Source organism: Poromitra crassiceps (genome assembly GCF_964638095.1).
Source record: "Poromitra crassiceps genome assembly, chromosome: 12".
NCBI classification, from domain to species: domain Eukaryota; kingdom Metazoa; phylum Chordata; class Actinopteri; order Beryciformes; family Melamphaidae; genus Poromitra; species Poromitra crassiceps.
In genome coordinates, this window is record NC_139632.1 from 2,199,141 (window position 1) to 2,215,143 (window position 16,003).

The 16,003-nt window shown below is 40.4% G+C and overlaps 1 protein-coding gene across 1 annotated transcript; it reads right to left on the reverse strand.

The window, feature by feature from the left end:
* Positions 1-4,975: 4,975 nt before the first annotated feature.
* Positions 4,976-14,643, reverse strand: LOC310786980 (vitellogenin-2-like; the record flags this gene model as incomplete). The annotated part of the gene is made up of 33 exons (XM_083648305.1): positions 4,976-5,082; positions 5,190-5,351; positions 5,950-6,115; positions 6,229-6,323; positions 6,426-6,520; positions 6,640-6,823; positions 6,903-7,032; positions 7,152-7,284; positions 7,394-7,536; positions 7,644-7,850; positions 7,947-8,015; positions 8,113-8,154; positions 8,261-8,697; positions 8,787-9,000; positions 9,089-9,242; positions 9,332-9,517; positions 9,625-9,718; positions 9,808-9,994; positions 10,102-10,221; positions 10,324-10,425; positions 10,921-11,045; positions 11,130-11,227; positions 11,317-11,534; positions 11,629-11,847; positions 11,954-12,079; positions 12,164-12,329; positions 12,428-12,585; positions 12,686-12,836; positions 12,940-13,088; positions 13,183-13,344; positions 13,435-13,686; positions 13,811-13,962; positions 14,604-14,643. 33 exons carry the CDS (start codon positions 14,641-14,643, stop codon positions 4,976-4,978), a joined length of 5,043 nt encoding a protein of 1,680 aa, XP_083504431.1.
* Between the last annotated feature and the right edge of the window lie 1,360 nt (positions 14,644-16,003).

Genomic DNA, 16,003 nt, shown 5'->3' on the forward strand with positions numbered 1-16,003 from the left:
TTTACATGGTACAAAGTGTTCTTCAGTAGTTCATATTGTACAGGACCTGTCAAATGAAGTGTCTATCTTCTCCAGTTCATCAGAGGGGCATGGTGGTGTCTCACTGCTAAAGGGTCCTGGGTTTAATTCCTGCCTGGGATGCTAATGTGGGTGCTGAGGGTCTGTCCCCCCCCCATGTCTTCAGTGCCTACTACAGGTGGGCTATCTTGTCAAGAAAAGGACCTTTCTGTGTGGAGTTTGCATGTTCTCCCCATGCTCCCCTGGGGTTCCTCCATACAACACAGACCCCACTAAAAACATGCAGAAGATGGTCATCTGTCCGTTCAGTTCTTCTTTTTCTTCTTCTTTTTCTGGGCGGCTGTGGCTCAGGAGGTAGAGCGGATCGTCCACTAATCAGAAGGTCGCTGGTTCGATATCCGTCTCCTCCAGTCCGCATGCCAAAGTGTCCTTTGGCAAGATACTGAACCCCAAATTGCTCCTGATGGCTGTGCCAGCACCCTGCGTGGCAGCTTGCCGCCTTCGTTGTATGAATGTATGGGTGAATGTAGGCACATTGTAAAGCGCTTTGGCTAGAAGTGCTATATAAATCCAGTCCATTTACCATTCTTCTTCTTCTTCTTCTTCTTCTTCTTCTTCTTCTTCTTCTTCTTCTTCTTCTTCTTCTTCTTCTTCTTCTTCTTCTTCTTCTTCTTCAGTAGTTCATATGTATTTACAATATTCATTCATAGTATTCATTCATAGTATTTTCAAGGTGCCAAAGGCAGCATTGGCGATCTTCTACACCTCCACCGTCAAGTCCATCCTCACCTCCCTCACTGTCTGGTATGCTGCTGCTGCCGCAAGGACATCTCCAGATTGCAGCGCATCATCCGCCGAGCTGAAAAGGTGGTCGGGTGTAGCCTGCCATCCATTCAGGACCTACACACTGCCAGGATGCTAAAGCGGTCTCAGAAAATGATGGCCGACCCCACCCATCCAGGACATAAACTCTTCAGGGTCCTCCCCCATGGCAGAAGACTGATGGCTTGCAGTACCAGAACCTCCTGCCACAAGGACAGCTTCTACCCAACTGCTATCCGCTGCTTTAATGAGACCCTAAAAAAAAGAAAAAGAAAAAGACCGGCTGCTCCAATATCATCTAACTCTGAATTAACTAATAATTTAGACAATTGTATGTAACATACCAAATAAAAGCAAATGGCAATGTCTAAGAATGCAACGCCATGCAACTGGCTCGTTAATTCTCGCATTCCAGAGAATTACCATCTGAAGCTTTCTTTGTTGGAGTCCAGCTATGTTTTACAAGAAAGTGCTTGTCATTGTCGACGATAACGTTATCTGACCTGGCTAACAGTGGATACTCCGCTTACTTGCTGTGTACCGAGCTCAAAGTAGTAGGCTACGTTCTTTGTTTTACCCCCTGCACTGTCCGCTACAAAAACAACTCTCTTCTTCTGACGTTCTTTTGTATTTCGCGCCGTGACCGCCGGAAGTGTTAATACAACCCGGAAGAATTTGGCCCACCCCCGCGTATGAACATAAGGTGAATAGATCAGATGACTGCAAACTCCTGCCTTAGGTGTCCTGTAAGATGGTTTAGTGATGTGAGATAACAGAAGAACCCAGGGCTCGAAACTAACTTTATTCACCATTGTCCCGGAACCGTCCCAAAATATGTCTATATCTATCCATCTATCGATCTATCTAGTGTTATGTCTATCTATCTGCATGTCTGTCTGTCGATCGATCGTAAACAAACAAAAAACACTTTACAATTACCCCCGCGTCTCCCCTATACTATCGTTATCTCTGACGAAAATAGTTATACGTTTATAGTAGGCTACAGCGATTTATGGTGGTTGCATGATTCCATCGTCGGTGGCAACGATATATATATATATATATATATATATATATATATATATATATATATATATATATATAATTTACGAAATAGTGTGATGTCCCTGGGTGACCACATTTAAAGTGCCCACCTCCTTCCAATTTACATGTAAAAAAAAAAAAAAGGCAATAAAGACCACAGATCTGCATGAACTTGCTAAAGTAGGTACAGGCTCAATACATATACTACAGAAACATGTAAGACACAATGTAATAACAAAAGAATATGGCATTTTGTACAGTGAGGCCAAGTTCAAGTTTCGAAAAATGATCTCACTTCAATGAAATGGCCACTATTAGTCCAGGCAAAGTTACTCATTTTGGAACCAAAAAACAAACTAATTGTAAAAGAATTTTTTGCAGCTTAGATCATTTCTATGAGGTGTCCAGAACAACATACTAAAAGTCCTAAGAAATCCAAGTTGAGGAAATATGTTTAATTCTCATCAATCCAAGATGTGTGCCAGTAAGTAGGGATGTCAACGGTTAACCGTTAATCGATTAACCGTCGCTAACGTCGTTGTTCGGTTATTGCTGTCGGTCTATCAGTTAATATTAAAAAATATTTTTTTTTTTTTTTTTTTTTTTTTTTGGTCTATTTACTCAATGAGCTCATGCCCAAACAAGGCGTGTCTATTTAGATGCTGAAATGTTAATGCTTTTTGTGTTAGAAATTCTAACACAAAAAGAATTTGTGTTGAAATGTTGATGCTTTTTGTTAATGCTTGTTAATGCTTTTTGTGTTAGAAATTCTAACACAAAAAGCATTAACATTTCAGCATCTAAATAGACACGCCTTGTTTGGGCATGAGCTCATTGAGTAAATAGACAATTTTTTTTTTTTTTTTTTTTTTTTTATATTAAAAAATTATGAATTAACCGATAGGTTAATCGATTATTAGCGTCGGTTAATCGAAAGTGAAATTAACCGAAAATTGACATCCCTACCAGTAAGGCCAGACAACAATACACCCCAATGGGGCTATTTTTTTCCTTTACTCCTATCAAAATAAAACTTTATACAATGAAAGTATCCATGAAAAGTAACATTTTTTGTATTACAAGTTTCTTTGAAAATGAATTTGAATATGCAAATGAGCTATACACTAATCGAATATAGGCTATACCCAAAATATACCCGCATAGGAGTAAAGGAAAAAATGAAGCCTATCACAATCAAACCTCACACAGTGAAAGTATACATGAAAAGGAACTTTTTTGTTTTACAAGTTTCTTGGAAAAATCTATTTTAAATATCGTCGCCTTGCTAAACTAATGGCCTAAGTCATATTTTCAAGTTTTTCAAGCCTACCAATGTCAGTCAGAGAGAGTAGCAGTATTCACACCTTTAAGGGGCTGTTAAAGTCATGGCTCAGATCAAACCAAAACTGCGACCATATCTAAACCCTTTTGTTTCATGTGTTGTTTTTGTATATGTATATCCTTGAAAGTCCAATGTCTACCTTAGTCAATGTCCCTAATGTTTCCTGTATTTGTTTTATTTGTATTACATACCGGAATTGAAAGTCTGTATGTGCCCACTTGAATTGCTAAGTTAAATGCCTCCTTCATGTATATGTATGTCTCCTCTCCTCTTTACCCATATGTATGTATATGTCACTTACATTGTACCCCTGTCAGTTGCCCTATGTATGCACTAATTTTTCTATTTCTTCCTCAATTTTTTTGTACCTCACCTGTCGAGGGACTACGGATGGAAATTAGCTAAGGCTACAATCCGGCACATTTACATGCAAATGTTCATTAATGTTGCACTGTCCCTGAAATAAATAAATAAATTATTTATGCCCTCCAAGTCGAAAGCCAGGCCAAGTCTGGAGGCGCCAGCTGTGAGTTGTTGCTGTAAGACGCCAAGTTGAAGACCAGAAATTACAGTCAAATGATTTGTTACCTTCTAGTCAAAGTAAGTCAAAGTTACGGATTGATCTCAATTAACCACCGGAAATTAGATCCTCCTTTTGGGTGGATTCTCTATCCTAGCCTATTCAGATGCCCTCCTCTCACCTCAAGAGGAGCGCCAGCTGACAAGGGAGTCATACGCCAAAGTAGTTGCCATGCTTACCATTTGCTAAATAAAGCCGCTTGTTAAAACTTACCGACTGGCCTCTCATGATTGAACTGTGTTTACATCTATATAGGATGACACTCCTCAAACAGCACAATACACATTGCTGCAACTCTCACCATTCATCAACCCAACCATTATGCTGTAACAGAGCTGCAGTATTTGTAATAAATGTCAGCAGTGGTGTAATGTAACTAAGTATAAATACTTAAGTACTGTACTTAAGTATTTTTCTGAGTATCTGTACTTTACTTGAGTATTTATATTTCTGTCAACTTTCACTTTTACTCCACTACATTTCCCAAATAAAATGGATACTTTTACTTACTACACTACATTTCCCCCAAGCATCTTAGTTACAAATTAAAATCAGAAGAAATTGCGTAGCCTGCAAGCAATCAGGTTTGTCAAATCAGTGCTCTAATCCTGATCCACACGCCATTCCATTTGGTGGCTGTAATGTCTAAATGTGTTTTTCCTCTGATTTTGGCACAAGGGATAGTAACATCTTGTCCTGTGTATTAATTAAAAAAATGCAACATAACGTTGTTTGCCAGTGGCTATAAAAGTCAAGAAGAAGAAATAGACTTCCACTCAAGCCCAGGCATGTCTTTTACTTGATTTATTTCTTTCTAACAGCATTTACTTGTACTTTTTACTTTCAATACTTAGCCTAAGTACATTTAATATCAGAAAATTACTTTTGATACTTAAGTAGCCTACAGAAAATATCAAGTACTTTAAAACTTTTACTCAAGTAATATTCTAATGAGTGACTTTGACTTTTACCAAAGTCTTTTTCTGGGAAGATATCTTTACTTTTACTCAAGTATGGTTTTCGAGTACTTTATACACCACTGAATGTCAGACAACATACATTGAAATGCTTCTTGCAATTTATTTTAAATTACAATTCAAACAAACTAATTGACAACATTGGTCTGAAATAGAAAATATCACAACAGAATGTAACTGAAGGTGGTGAGATTAAGCACACTGAGGAGTGCAGCGACAGGCCAAGTGGGCTTCTGCTGTTTCCCTCAGGTCCGCACTCTTCTCAAACATCAGAGCAGCAGGGCGACTGAGAGTAGAATCTGCAACAGTGAAGAGAGCAAAGCAATGAGACAGTGTAGAACTTGTTTCGACATAGATATGGTATACGTCTATTTGATGAAGCAGCTGTGGTTTGTGGCAGACTTACCAGCAGGGATGCAGTGGAAGCCGACAGTGACAGAAGTAGTCCTCAGAGGGAGGCAGCCAGGCAGGCAGCGCAGCACAGGCTCAACAGAGTAGCATTTGGACTCCTCGCCTTGGACGATCATCTGCTTCTCCAGCTTCACAGATTCATGCTGCATGTAACATTCTGGAAAAGCAAAGGTATGCAAGGTATGTACAGTATATCTGTTTTCTGAAGCCAACGACCCAAAACCGAGCATCAACATTCATTGAGTCCTTGTGCGGAAGAACCATACACTCATGTCTGTTTTTAAATGCTCAGGTGTTCAGCACTTGGTGAGTAAACTTATGAAATCTGAACATACAGGAATATCAGGCCCACTCTTAATGAATGAATGAATCTGGAAACTAATACTTGTTTGGTGTTGATGTGTTATCATTTAGGGTATCAAGTTAATTATGCTTTGTTTTGCCTTTCATAGTGTGAACCATGTTCTCAGAGACAAGGTGCAACAGCTTTCATAGTGTGAACCATGTTCTCAGAGACAAGTTGAAACAGCTTTCATAGTGTGAACCATGTTCTCAGAGACAAGGTGAAACAGCTTTCATAGTGTGAACCATGTTCTCAGAGACAAGGTGAAACAGCTTTCATAGTGTGAACCATGTTCTCAGAGACAAGGTGAAACAGCTTTCATAGTGTGAACCATGTTCTCAGAGACAAGGTGAAACAGCTTTCATAGTGTGAACCATGTTCTCAGAGACAAGGTGAAACAGTTGAGTTTTACCAGAGATGTCACGGCAACTCTTAGAAGGGAGAACCCAGGAATGAGCATAGCTGACTGCGTTCTTGGTCAGACGTCCGTTGGGGGTGCGGTACTCCTGTCTGACTTCCCCATCAGCCTTTCCACAGAGTCCACAGGTCTGTCCCTTCATCCATTCTGCAACTTTAACCTGAAGAACAATAATAATAGTAGAGGGTTTATCAAACTGTTGGAATGTTGTCATTACCAATACTTAGATACTTAGAAAAAGAAAGACCTTAAGATGGTAAGATGTTTTATCACCTTCCATGTGTTCGCATCAAAGTAGACCTCCTGAAGACCATGGCTTGGAGCGTGGAGAGCGATGCCTTCACCTCTCTGTCTGATCTGAATTTGACCTATAATCAGTGCAAGTACAAAATATGTGAAGTAGGCTTAACTCCTAACAAGCGGAATCACTTCAGCATGACAGTTCAATTTGAATGAATGAAATAGAAGACCTGTAGGATGCTGGTATGGCAGGTTACTCATGGGGATTTCCAGTCCATTAACCTTCACCATAACGGCATTGGCCTTCGGGTAAAGATCGACATCACTGTTGGAAATAACATTGGGAAGAACATTCAAGAGTGAAAGATAAACCAAAGTTTGAAGTCTGAAATATTTGGGACAGATAAATACAGTAATTTACAATGAGATATTTGTTCATCTTACATGTCTGCGATTTTCACATTGATCAAGTTCTGGTTTTGTGTGTAGTCCTTCTTCAGCAGAACCATAAATTTGAGTTCTGGTGTGCAATCCTGAGCCAAAACCTGGTAGCAAGAGTGTGGTATCTCGTTTTGGTATCTCCTGTTGTTGAATGTGGTCAACACGTCGTTCACCATTTCACACTTAGCTAGAGTGGGAAGAAAATATTAGTAAGTGAACAAGTGATTGATCAGTCTAACTATTCAGCTGCGTTTATATGTCTTCACCTGCATGAGCCTTGGTAATTGCATAGGAGATCTTGTCAACCAGATTGTCCTGATAGGCTTCCATCTCAGCAGCAGTTTCTCCAATGGGCAGATAAACAGGAAGTCCTACACCAAGTTTGTAGATGGTCCTCTATAATATAAAAATTGAAAGTTATGAGTCAGAAAAGTATATTTACACTGAACAACAAAATGGAATACAGACATTTTCTTGTACATCTCTCTGAAAAGGACTGAGCAATAAAACCATACCTTTGGTGTCTTCAGCACAACATTCAGGGTTCTCTCAGAGGCGATGGCGATGGTCAGCTTGATTTGATTGCGAATGTTCTTGGCCTTTGCCACTTTCACTGCAGCCTCAATCCATGAAATATATTCAGAGATCCTAGACAGACATGAATTGGTAGATTAATTGTGAAAAATGAAAACAAAATTGTAATAGATGGTGCTGTATATACACAATGTTTGAAAATTATATTATTCTGTGACTTTACAGCTTTGCATAGCGCTGTATGCTATGTGGAAGCTTCTCCCAGGTCATCTTCAGGCTGATTGCAGGATCTTGACTCACAAGACCAGTTTCAGCTGTGATCTCAGTCTCAAACTGTTTGCACTCAATACCCCAGGCAATCTTGGCCTAAAAAGTATTTTTTTCTGATTCAGAACTTCAGGCAAAACACCAATCCTTACAACTATTTTTATTATCAACTCAATTGATATTAAAGGTGAAATCACAAGTTTTACCATAAGCTTGTGGTGGCTTAGCATAACACCATCAGCACAGATTCTCCAGTGGTCATCCTCAGCAAGGTTGGCGAAGATGATCTGCACCCTGGAAGTAGCCTTGTCCAAGTAAGCAGCAACCTGGTATCCCTGAACCTTGTGGTCGGCTCTCACAGCACGGAAGAGGATTGTCACAGCAGGAGTGACAGCATTAGCAAGGTACTTGGCCTGAAGATGCAAACCAGGGTTTGATGTTAATGACAATTTCTAATGTTCCCTTTGTTTGAAAACATACACTTCTCTTGGCTTGGTCAGATGCCTCACCTTATTGTAGATGGCCTCAAAGCTGGAGGCGCTGCTCCTGCTGTTGGCTCTGGCTGTAGAGACCGCGTGCTACAAACAAAAAAGAGGCATTATATGTTTTTTGCCTGATCCAATTGAGTACATGATGTGACTCTCTCTATTATTTAAACAGCAGTCAGATAATCACCTGGTGGATGTGGTTCTTGGTAAACGTCATGTCATAGATCTGCTGCAGTAGAAAAGGAATAATGAGAACTAACTGAAATCCTGAACCTATTTCACATGATACTGCTGTTTTCTGCACATGAAGGGATGACTATGAAGTTGTGTCTCACCCTTGAGAGGCGAGAGCTGGAGCTGGAGGAGCTAGAGCTGGAGGAGCTAGAACTGGAAGAGCGGAGTCTAGATGAAGAGCTGCGCGAGGAGCTGCTGGATCGACTGCTTGAGGCGCTGCTGGATCGCTTGATGACTGGGACGGCAGCATCGACCATCTTGCTCTTGGGGCGAGAGGAAGAGCTGGAAGATGATACAGAAGAAGATACCTTTGAGCTGGAGCTGCTGGAACGAGAGCTGGCAGAACTGCTGGAGCTGGAGGAAGATCTGGTGCCGTTCTTCAGACCAGGAACCAGGATTTTCTTGAGCTTCAACAGGACATTCTTTTCCTCTGCAGTTTCCTCCTCATTGCTCATGTTGATCACTTTGATTATCTTTTCTGCAGCCTTATCTCCAACCTGAATCTCCAACTCAATCCTCTCAATGACTGGTCCAGCAGCTACACCCAAAAAGAGCAAAACCTTACTTTTCCATGAATCCTCCCAAAATGCATTATTTGATGTCAATGAAGTGATCAATTGTACTTGCCTGGAGCAACCTCAACAAAGATAGCATGTTTTCCAATCATGGCATAGAGTGGACTGAATCTGATGAAGGCGGCATTCTGAGATTCAATCTCAGTGCATGCCTTGATTCCAATGATTGCAAGTGTAGCACACATCTTCTTCTCAAATGAGAAGATTTTCATCGCTTGGGTGATTTTGGTGGGCACATCAACAGGAATCATTTCAGATGACCTTGACTTTAAAAACAGAACAGAAGTCAGTAAATTCTCTTTTTGGAACATGTAAAATGTTGTGTTGGAATGGATGGTCAGGAATCAAACTCACCATGCTACCAGCAAGTGAAGATGCAAACTTAGACGTGAACTTAGAATTGAAGAGCTCCCTTGACAGCTGTGTCGCAGCTTGAGCTGGAATCATTGGTGTCATTTTCGCCGCTGCAAGATCTTCCACATTTCTTGCAATAGCAAAAGTCTCAACACTGTTTCAGTTAAAAAAAAAAATGTTGGTTTTAGCAGAAAATAAATAGTGCTTCATACAAGTTGCTTTATGAAAAGGAAAGGTACATACACTGCAGATGCAATCTTATTGACACCCAGGACAGGCAAAGCCTGAATCTTGAAGTTGCCCTTAATCATGTCAAATCTTGCTTCCATCTTTGCAGGGACAATTGTGTGGACTCTTGTTCTTGACATCAGGGCAGCCTGGATCAAAGCAGTATTCACTCCCATAACTGCATAGGTGTGCATGGAAACACTTAACAGAAAGGGACATTAACATATTAGGGGAATTCCAGTTAACCTTCTGATGAAGTGATGATGAAAAGTTTCATCATTTTCCAAAGTAAGTTATAGGTTGTTTACCTTGGAGTAAGTGCAGCCCTCAGCTCAATGTCAGTTTTAAGAAGGTGGGCTACATGGAAGTTCTCGGGAAGAGGTGGTGTCACAGTGGCTTGGACTGTGAAATACCAAGATTATTATGAGTATTAAGTACTAAAAGTCATCATCTGTAATCTACATTAGTTGAGTTGCAGCAGTGGAACTTACGCTCAACAGATGCAGCAGCCACAGCAGCCGTATAGAAACTGAGCTCCATAGGCAGACCAACAGCAGTGGGGAGGATGCGGCGTACCTCAGCAACCAGCATAGGTTTAGCATAATGGAACGAGATACCAGACAGGAGAGCATCCAAAGCCTCCCTTCCATAAGTATGAACTCCAGGTCCAGTGGCAAGCTATAAGAAAACAAATATTTAGTTCAATGACATCAGCTTTTCAGCTCGCAGTATAGTTATTACTTCATTTAAATAACAAGTTTGTGTAACTGTACAAGATACAGTACCTCAATAACCTGATCAACAAGTGCTTTATCAATGCTGGCAAATGCAATTTCCTGTCCGAAGAACTTGACATACACAGAGGCCAGGGGCGTGCTTGAGGGATGAGCCCTCCATTCAGAGAACTGGAAGGAAGGAAATAGTAAATTAACCTACTACTTTCTGTACAGATACACTTTTATTAAATATTGTAGAGTTTTCATACTGGAGGAATCCCTTAAACTTACAGCCTTCATAATTTGCTTCATCTTGGTGATCCTGTCAGCATCCTCAGGAGCCTTAGGGATTTTCAGAAGAGCCTCCTGGATTCCCTCAGTTCTTACTCCCATCTGAAAGAGAGAAATAGCATTTCTGTGGATGGCCAATTCTTTAACTATTAAATAAAGGTCATCCTCAAGGTCAATAGCGGTGTTAATATTAACTCAGTAGACAACCTGCTAGCTGAGGAAAAAATGGAAGAAAAAAATATCACAATTGGAATGGACAACTTTTCAGACCAATAGGAAAGATTAAACTTGCCTCCGGATTCTTGGCATTGTCATATACTTGCACTAAGTTGCTGGCTACTTATCTTCTTTGCTATGTGTATGCTTCTTCACAACGCAATATGCTATAATGTGGACGATTAGGTGGCAGATAAGCTTTATGCATATGAAGTGTTTTGTTCCAGAATTAGTCTATATACACCATTTCAAAAATATAAACGTACACATACCAAATAAAACCAGGAGCCATCTTAAGGTCTTTGCTTATGAAATAGCTATATTCTCATTGATTAGCCTTTCATTTGGTTCATTACCCTACAAAAAACATCATTCACTTACCTCCAGAACATCAGCGTAAGCTCCAGCCAGGTAGGTGCGAGCTTTGGCCACAACAGTTCTTGGGAAAATAGTTGCGGCATCATTAATGTAGAAAGCACTAGCAGCAGCACCCATCATCCAGGGGTCTGGAGAAAGAACAAGAGAACCATCAACACCACATTTTGCCCTGACATCACTGATGGCAAAATATTAAATTGCGATTGTCTTACGGAGGTAGGCGTCAGCATAGAGAGCCTTGCTGAACGAGTAGCCCAGTCTCTCAAATTTGGGGCTGAGGATCTTCACAGCAACATTACAGGCTGTAGCACTGAAAGTAGAACATTAATTTGAGATTCTAGATATTCAACAAAAACAACAAATTATATATTTTTTAAAGATCAGTATTCAGACTCTTACACTGCAGCAAGGTCAGGGGCAGTGTTCCTGGTCATGGACTTCATGTAAGAGTAGACGAAGCTAGCAACCTGCAGATTTGCTTCCCTCATAACTGCGTCGGCAAGTGCAATCACCAGACCCATGGGGAGCTTAGTCTCAAACATCACAATAGCAGCAACCATGCGGAGCTCTGGGTGGAGAGCCTTGTCCATGAACAGTTGAACAGCAAGTTCCTGGACCTAATTCACAAAGCTTATGGTTATAAACAAAACTGAAATATGTCAAGTGTATATAAACTAAGTAATGGAATGGTATGACAATTTTTTGTCTTACCATCCTGGGTTCCTTCTTTGCAATGTTCCTCAGGGCCAGAATGGCATCAATGTGAACGCTCAACGGCAGAGCAGCAGCAGCAGCGCCAAATCCAGGCAGAAGCTTCATGATTGGTTTGAGAGAAGAAGGATGGGCGGCATTACCGAGAACTTTGAGAAGAACGACGAGATCTGCCATGTTACCCTTGGCAACAGCAACAACAACACGTTCATGGATGGGCTGTGGGAGGTAAAGAAAAAAGGTGACATTTTAATGTTGCATTCATGTCACTAATATAATAACATAATTTTAGTTATGGAAAAAGAAAAGACTTTAAGAACTTTACCCTCACAAACTCAGCTGGGCAAAGTGGGCTCTCGGCACAGTATTTGGCAACCATGGTACCATAGCCCAGCATGGCAATCTCACGCAGAATTGGGTTTTCTTGAATCTTGTGGTTGAAAGCCAGGGCCTGAGGGGTTATGAAAAGAAGACTGTTGATTCCCAGTTCTCAAATCAGAGTAGATCCACATGAGCACTTAAGAGATTGACTTGCCTCAACAAGCCTGATGGCCTCCAGGTCAGCTGTCACCATGTGCACAGATGCAACCAGAGCTTGAGCGGCTTCAGCTACAGTGAGTTCACCAGCAATGAAGTTATCCTTGATGAATCTCAAAGCAACATGAGTTCCAATGGCAGGGACAGCATTCAGAAGCCAGTGTCTAAATACAAAGAAAAACATGGCATCAAAAGTTATTCTCCGTGGCTGTCCATGTTTGTACTTCTGCTCTGTTTTGGATAAACGCTTGTATTACTGTACCTGTAATCGGGTCTTGCTTTGAACTGAGACCAGAGGGCCTCAATACTCTCAAATCTGGCCACACGCAGTAGCTGGATGAGTTCAATAAATTTCAGGGGTGCATCTTCGTGGACCTTGGCCACATTGAAGGTCACCAGGTGGTTGAGAATCTCAACAATCTGTCAAGAAATACAATGCTTACAATGCTGCGATCTGTTGCCAGAAGATTTGAATTCAATGAGAATTTGAAGAGCACATTGTTTTTGTCTTCCACAGTACCTGAGCCTCTGCGTTGCTGATCCTCATAAGCTGGATGGGTGTCTGGAGAAGCTCAGTGGCAAACTCATACTGCAGGGATCCACGGCTAATATATTCAGCCCTGATAGGCTCCACTCGGGTCTTCTCAATTTCAACGAAGGTCAGGCTTTGCCTGTGCATATGTGTGAGAACAATTACAATCTGCAGAGACACATTTTCTGCTGTGAATAGTGTCCATATCACTTCCTTATTGCACTATGTTTTTAACCACATACTTAGCCTCCATCTGTGCAGCACCATTCATTATGTTGAAAGGTGAGAACTGAATGAGTTCTGTGGCAGTTGCTTCCAAGATCAGAGCGCCTGTGGCTGCTGGCTTCATGATGTAGTTATAGGCAGCAGCTCCCTTGAGGCTGTTACCGCTCTGTTTAGACAGGACACACAATGTTATCACACTAGCCGTTTCTAGGAGTATGTTGTGCATAGGTAGGTAGAGTTTCAAATAAATGAGCACTTACAGTCTCACACTCAGCACATCTCTCTGTGTATGCCAAACCGAAGTCCTTAACGATTCTCTCCTGGCAGTTGTTCAGGTCCTTGGTCTTGGTCAGGTAGATGCGATCAGCCTTGGTGTCTTCACTGATGATGTAGTTGGTCTTGCACACACCCTGAGCTCCAGGCTAGTTAACAGAAATTTACACAGAATTTGTGAACTCAAATTCTGTGGTATTTTGTGGGTGGAAACTATACAAAAGAAATATTATCCAAACCTCTTGCAACTCATAGACATTCTGTGTCTTCTTGATGTTAAGCTGAAGCATATTCAGGATTCCCCTGTAGACGTTCAACACAGTTGCAGAGACGCCAGCTGGTGCAAACAGCTTACCGACAACACCGTTAGCATACTCAAACTTGATGGGTGTCAAGAGTTGAGCAGCCAGGGCTGAAGTGAGCTTGGTGGCTGGGAGAAAAGGGTCTTTGGGCCAGATGCCACTGTACTCAAAGAGCTCAGGCTCCGCAAGCTACAAGGAAAAGTGACACAGTTTTGTTCATTATGAAGAGAAGAGATACTGAACCTGATTAGTGAGCTGTTCTGTTATCATTCATCAATAATGAATTGTCTTGAGACTTATTCATCGTCTTTACCTTCATCATGAAGGTGCCTGGGGCCGCAGCACTGATGAGAACTTTGCTGCTGACTTTGACTCCAGCCCGTGCTAGACCTTCCTCAGGCAGACCACCCATGAGGAATGCTTCATATTTGTACACGTAGGTCTTATCAGCAGCAAACTCAGGGGCTGAAATAAAATAACATTTTCATTACTGATGAATTTAATTGATTTGTCATATTTTAGTCTTTGTTTTGAGTTTTCAGATAATTTCCAAACTGGGACAAGAAACGTTCAACATGTCTTTTTCAAGGCAGTATGCTCAAATTGTTTTTGAACTGGGTTGAATTCTTCCACATTTTTTATTTAATATAAAAAAACTTACCAAAGTTGACCTGGTAACCCGCTGCAAAATAGGAATGGGATGTTAGTTTGATTTATGGAATGGCCAAACAATATACAAAGATAATTTCAATAGAGCTGTAAAGGAACTCCAATGGTAAATAGCCATTTCTGTTTCCAAATCTGTATATGAATGACAAGAAAATGAGTAAAATTGAAGAAATCGATGTCTATTTCTGTGCTCTAGTTTTCTATATTAAGTGATGTAGCATTTTGCCAGCAAGTACAACAATAAGTTCTCCTAAATCTTGATTCCTTTCATTTTGAATCTTCTGGGTTTTGAGTCATAAAGCGCACTCTCTGTGCAGAACTGCTACACTGTACTCATCTACATGGCAGTGATATTTTCTGAGTCAACAAACGACAAAATAGGCAGAGTCAGATCAGTAAATTTGCAAGTGAATGTAGCTTTAAATCCCCAGACTCACCCACAAGAGCTACAGACAACGCAAGCAGAAGCACCTTCATGGCTGTTGCAGGTGAGGATTTCCATCTAGAGAGGTTCCCTTTTAAAGCCATTTTTTGCTGATGCTACATCTATCCAAATGTATCATTAACTAACTGTTTGGTTTCCATTGCTATGGGTGTTAGCTTGCCCTAACAGCATAGATGAAACAGAATCAAGTCAATGTTACACATGCAACAAGTTAGGTTGACCTGACATGCTTTTTTGTCACGACAATGTCCACAATGTTTGCCCCTTCTCCTTTAGCACAATACATTTTAGGAATCAATTGTAATTACCAATGACTGTACAAATGCATCATTAGTGTTTGGCAAGTTACTCAGAAAATGTAATAATGAAGTACTACTTATTACTTATTACTCCTTTAAAAAGTAATAAAATGTCTTTATTACCTTGTGTCAAAAGTAATTAGTTTCATTACTCATTGCATTACTATATTACTAACATAAATAAGTTAAGAAAATAGATAGAATTGATATATATGTATCCATTGCAGATGTTTGAGACAATCCACTCAGTGTTCCAGCCTGAGTAAAATGTCATTGTGTCCTGACCTTTAATTTGTCCAAAATCCTGTCAACTTGCCCCATGAATTGTTGACTCCCCAAAGGTAATGGTGCCACAACATTGGCATCGTTGCGGTCTGTTGCATTTCACTACTCACATTTCCATCATCATCATCATCATCATCATCATCATCATCATCATCATCATCATCATCATCTTATCATTTCTTTTGTAAACATTTCATCAGGAACACTTAGAAAAAAATCATCCAGAATCTATATTGTCAATCACTCTTAAATCACAATTTAAGACTAACTAGGATGGAAAGGGTAAAATGAGGAGCAATTAAACTCAACTGTTGAAACTGTGCAGTGGTTAGGTGGACAAAATCCAAACATGCAAATCCTATAGGTGGGGGAAGCATTTGTTTGAAGCAACAAAAAATAAGCTATTTATTTATGTCTTATTCCAGACAGAGTCAACACAGCATGTCATTCAGCGTGTGATTTCCCTGAGATCTATTGAGTTATCAATCATAAATTTCTGGTGCCAAATGAATAGGCTGTTGTTATGCATGGAGCCAGTTTCGGCTCTCCCCAGATCGGCAGAGGGTGGAGCAGCAACCAGGATAAATAAATTAAAATTAGCACTAATAGGGGATAAAAAAATCTGCAGTAACTCAGTAGGCTAATATAACTTAGGATTTCAGCAATATTATAGGCTACCAGTTTGATCAAGTGGCCTAACACAAGTTACAAATTGTTTTTTTTTTTAACAAAGCGTATATATTTAAATAAAGATACAATCATTTCCTAATCAAATTGTGTGCTTTTATGCAAATAACCAATATCTAAT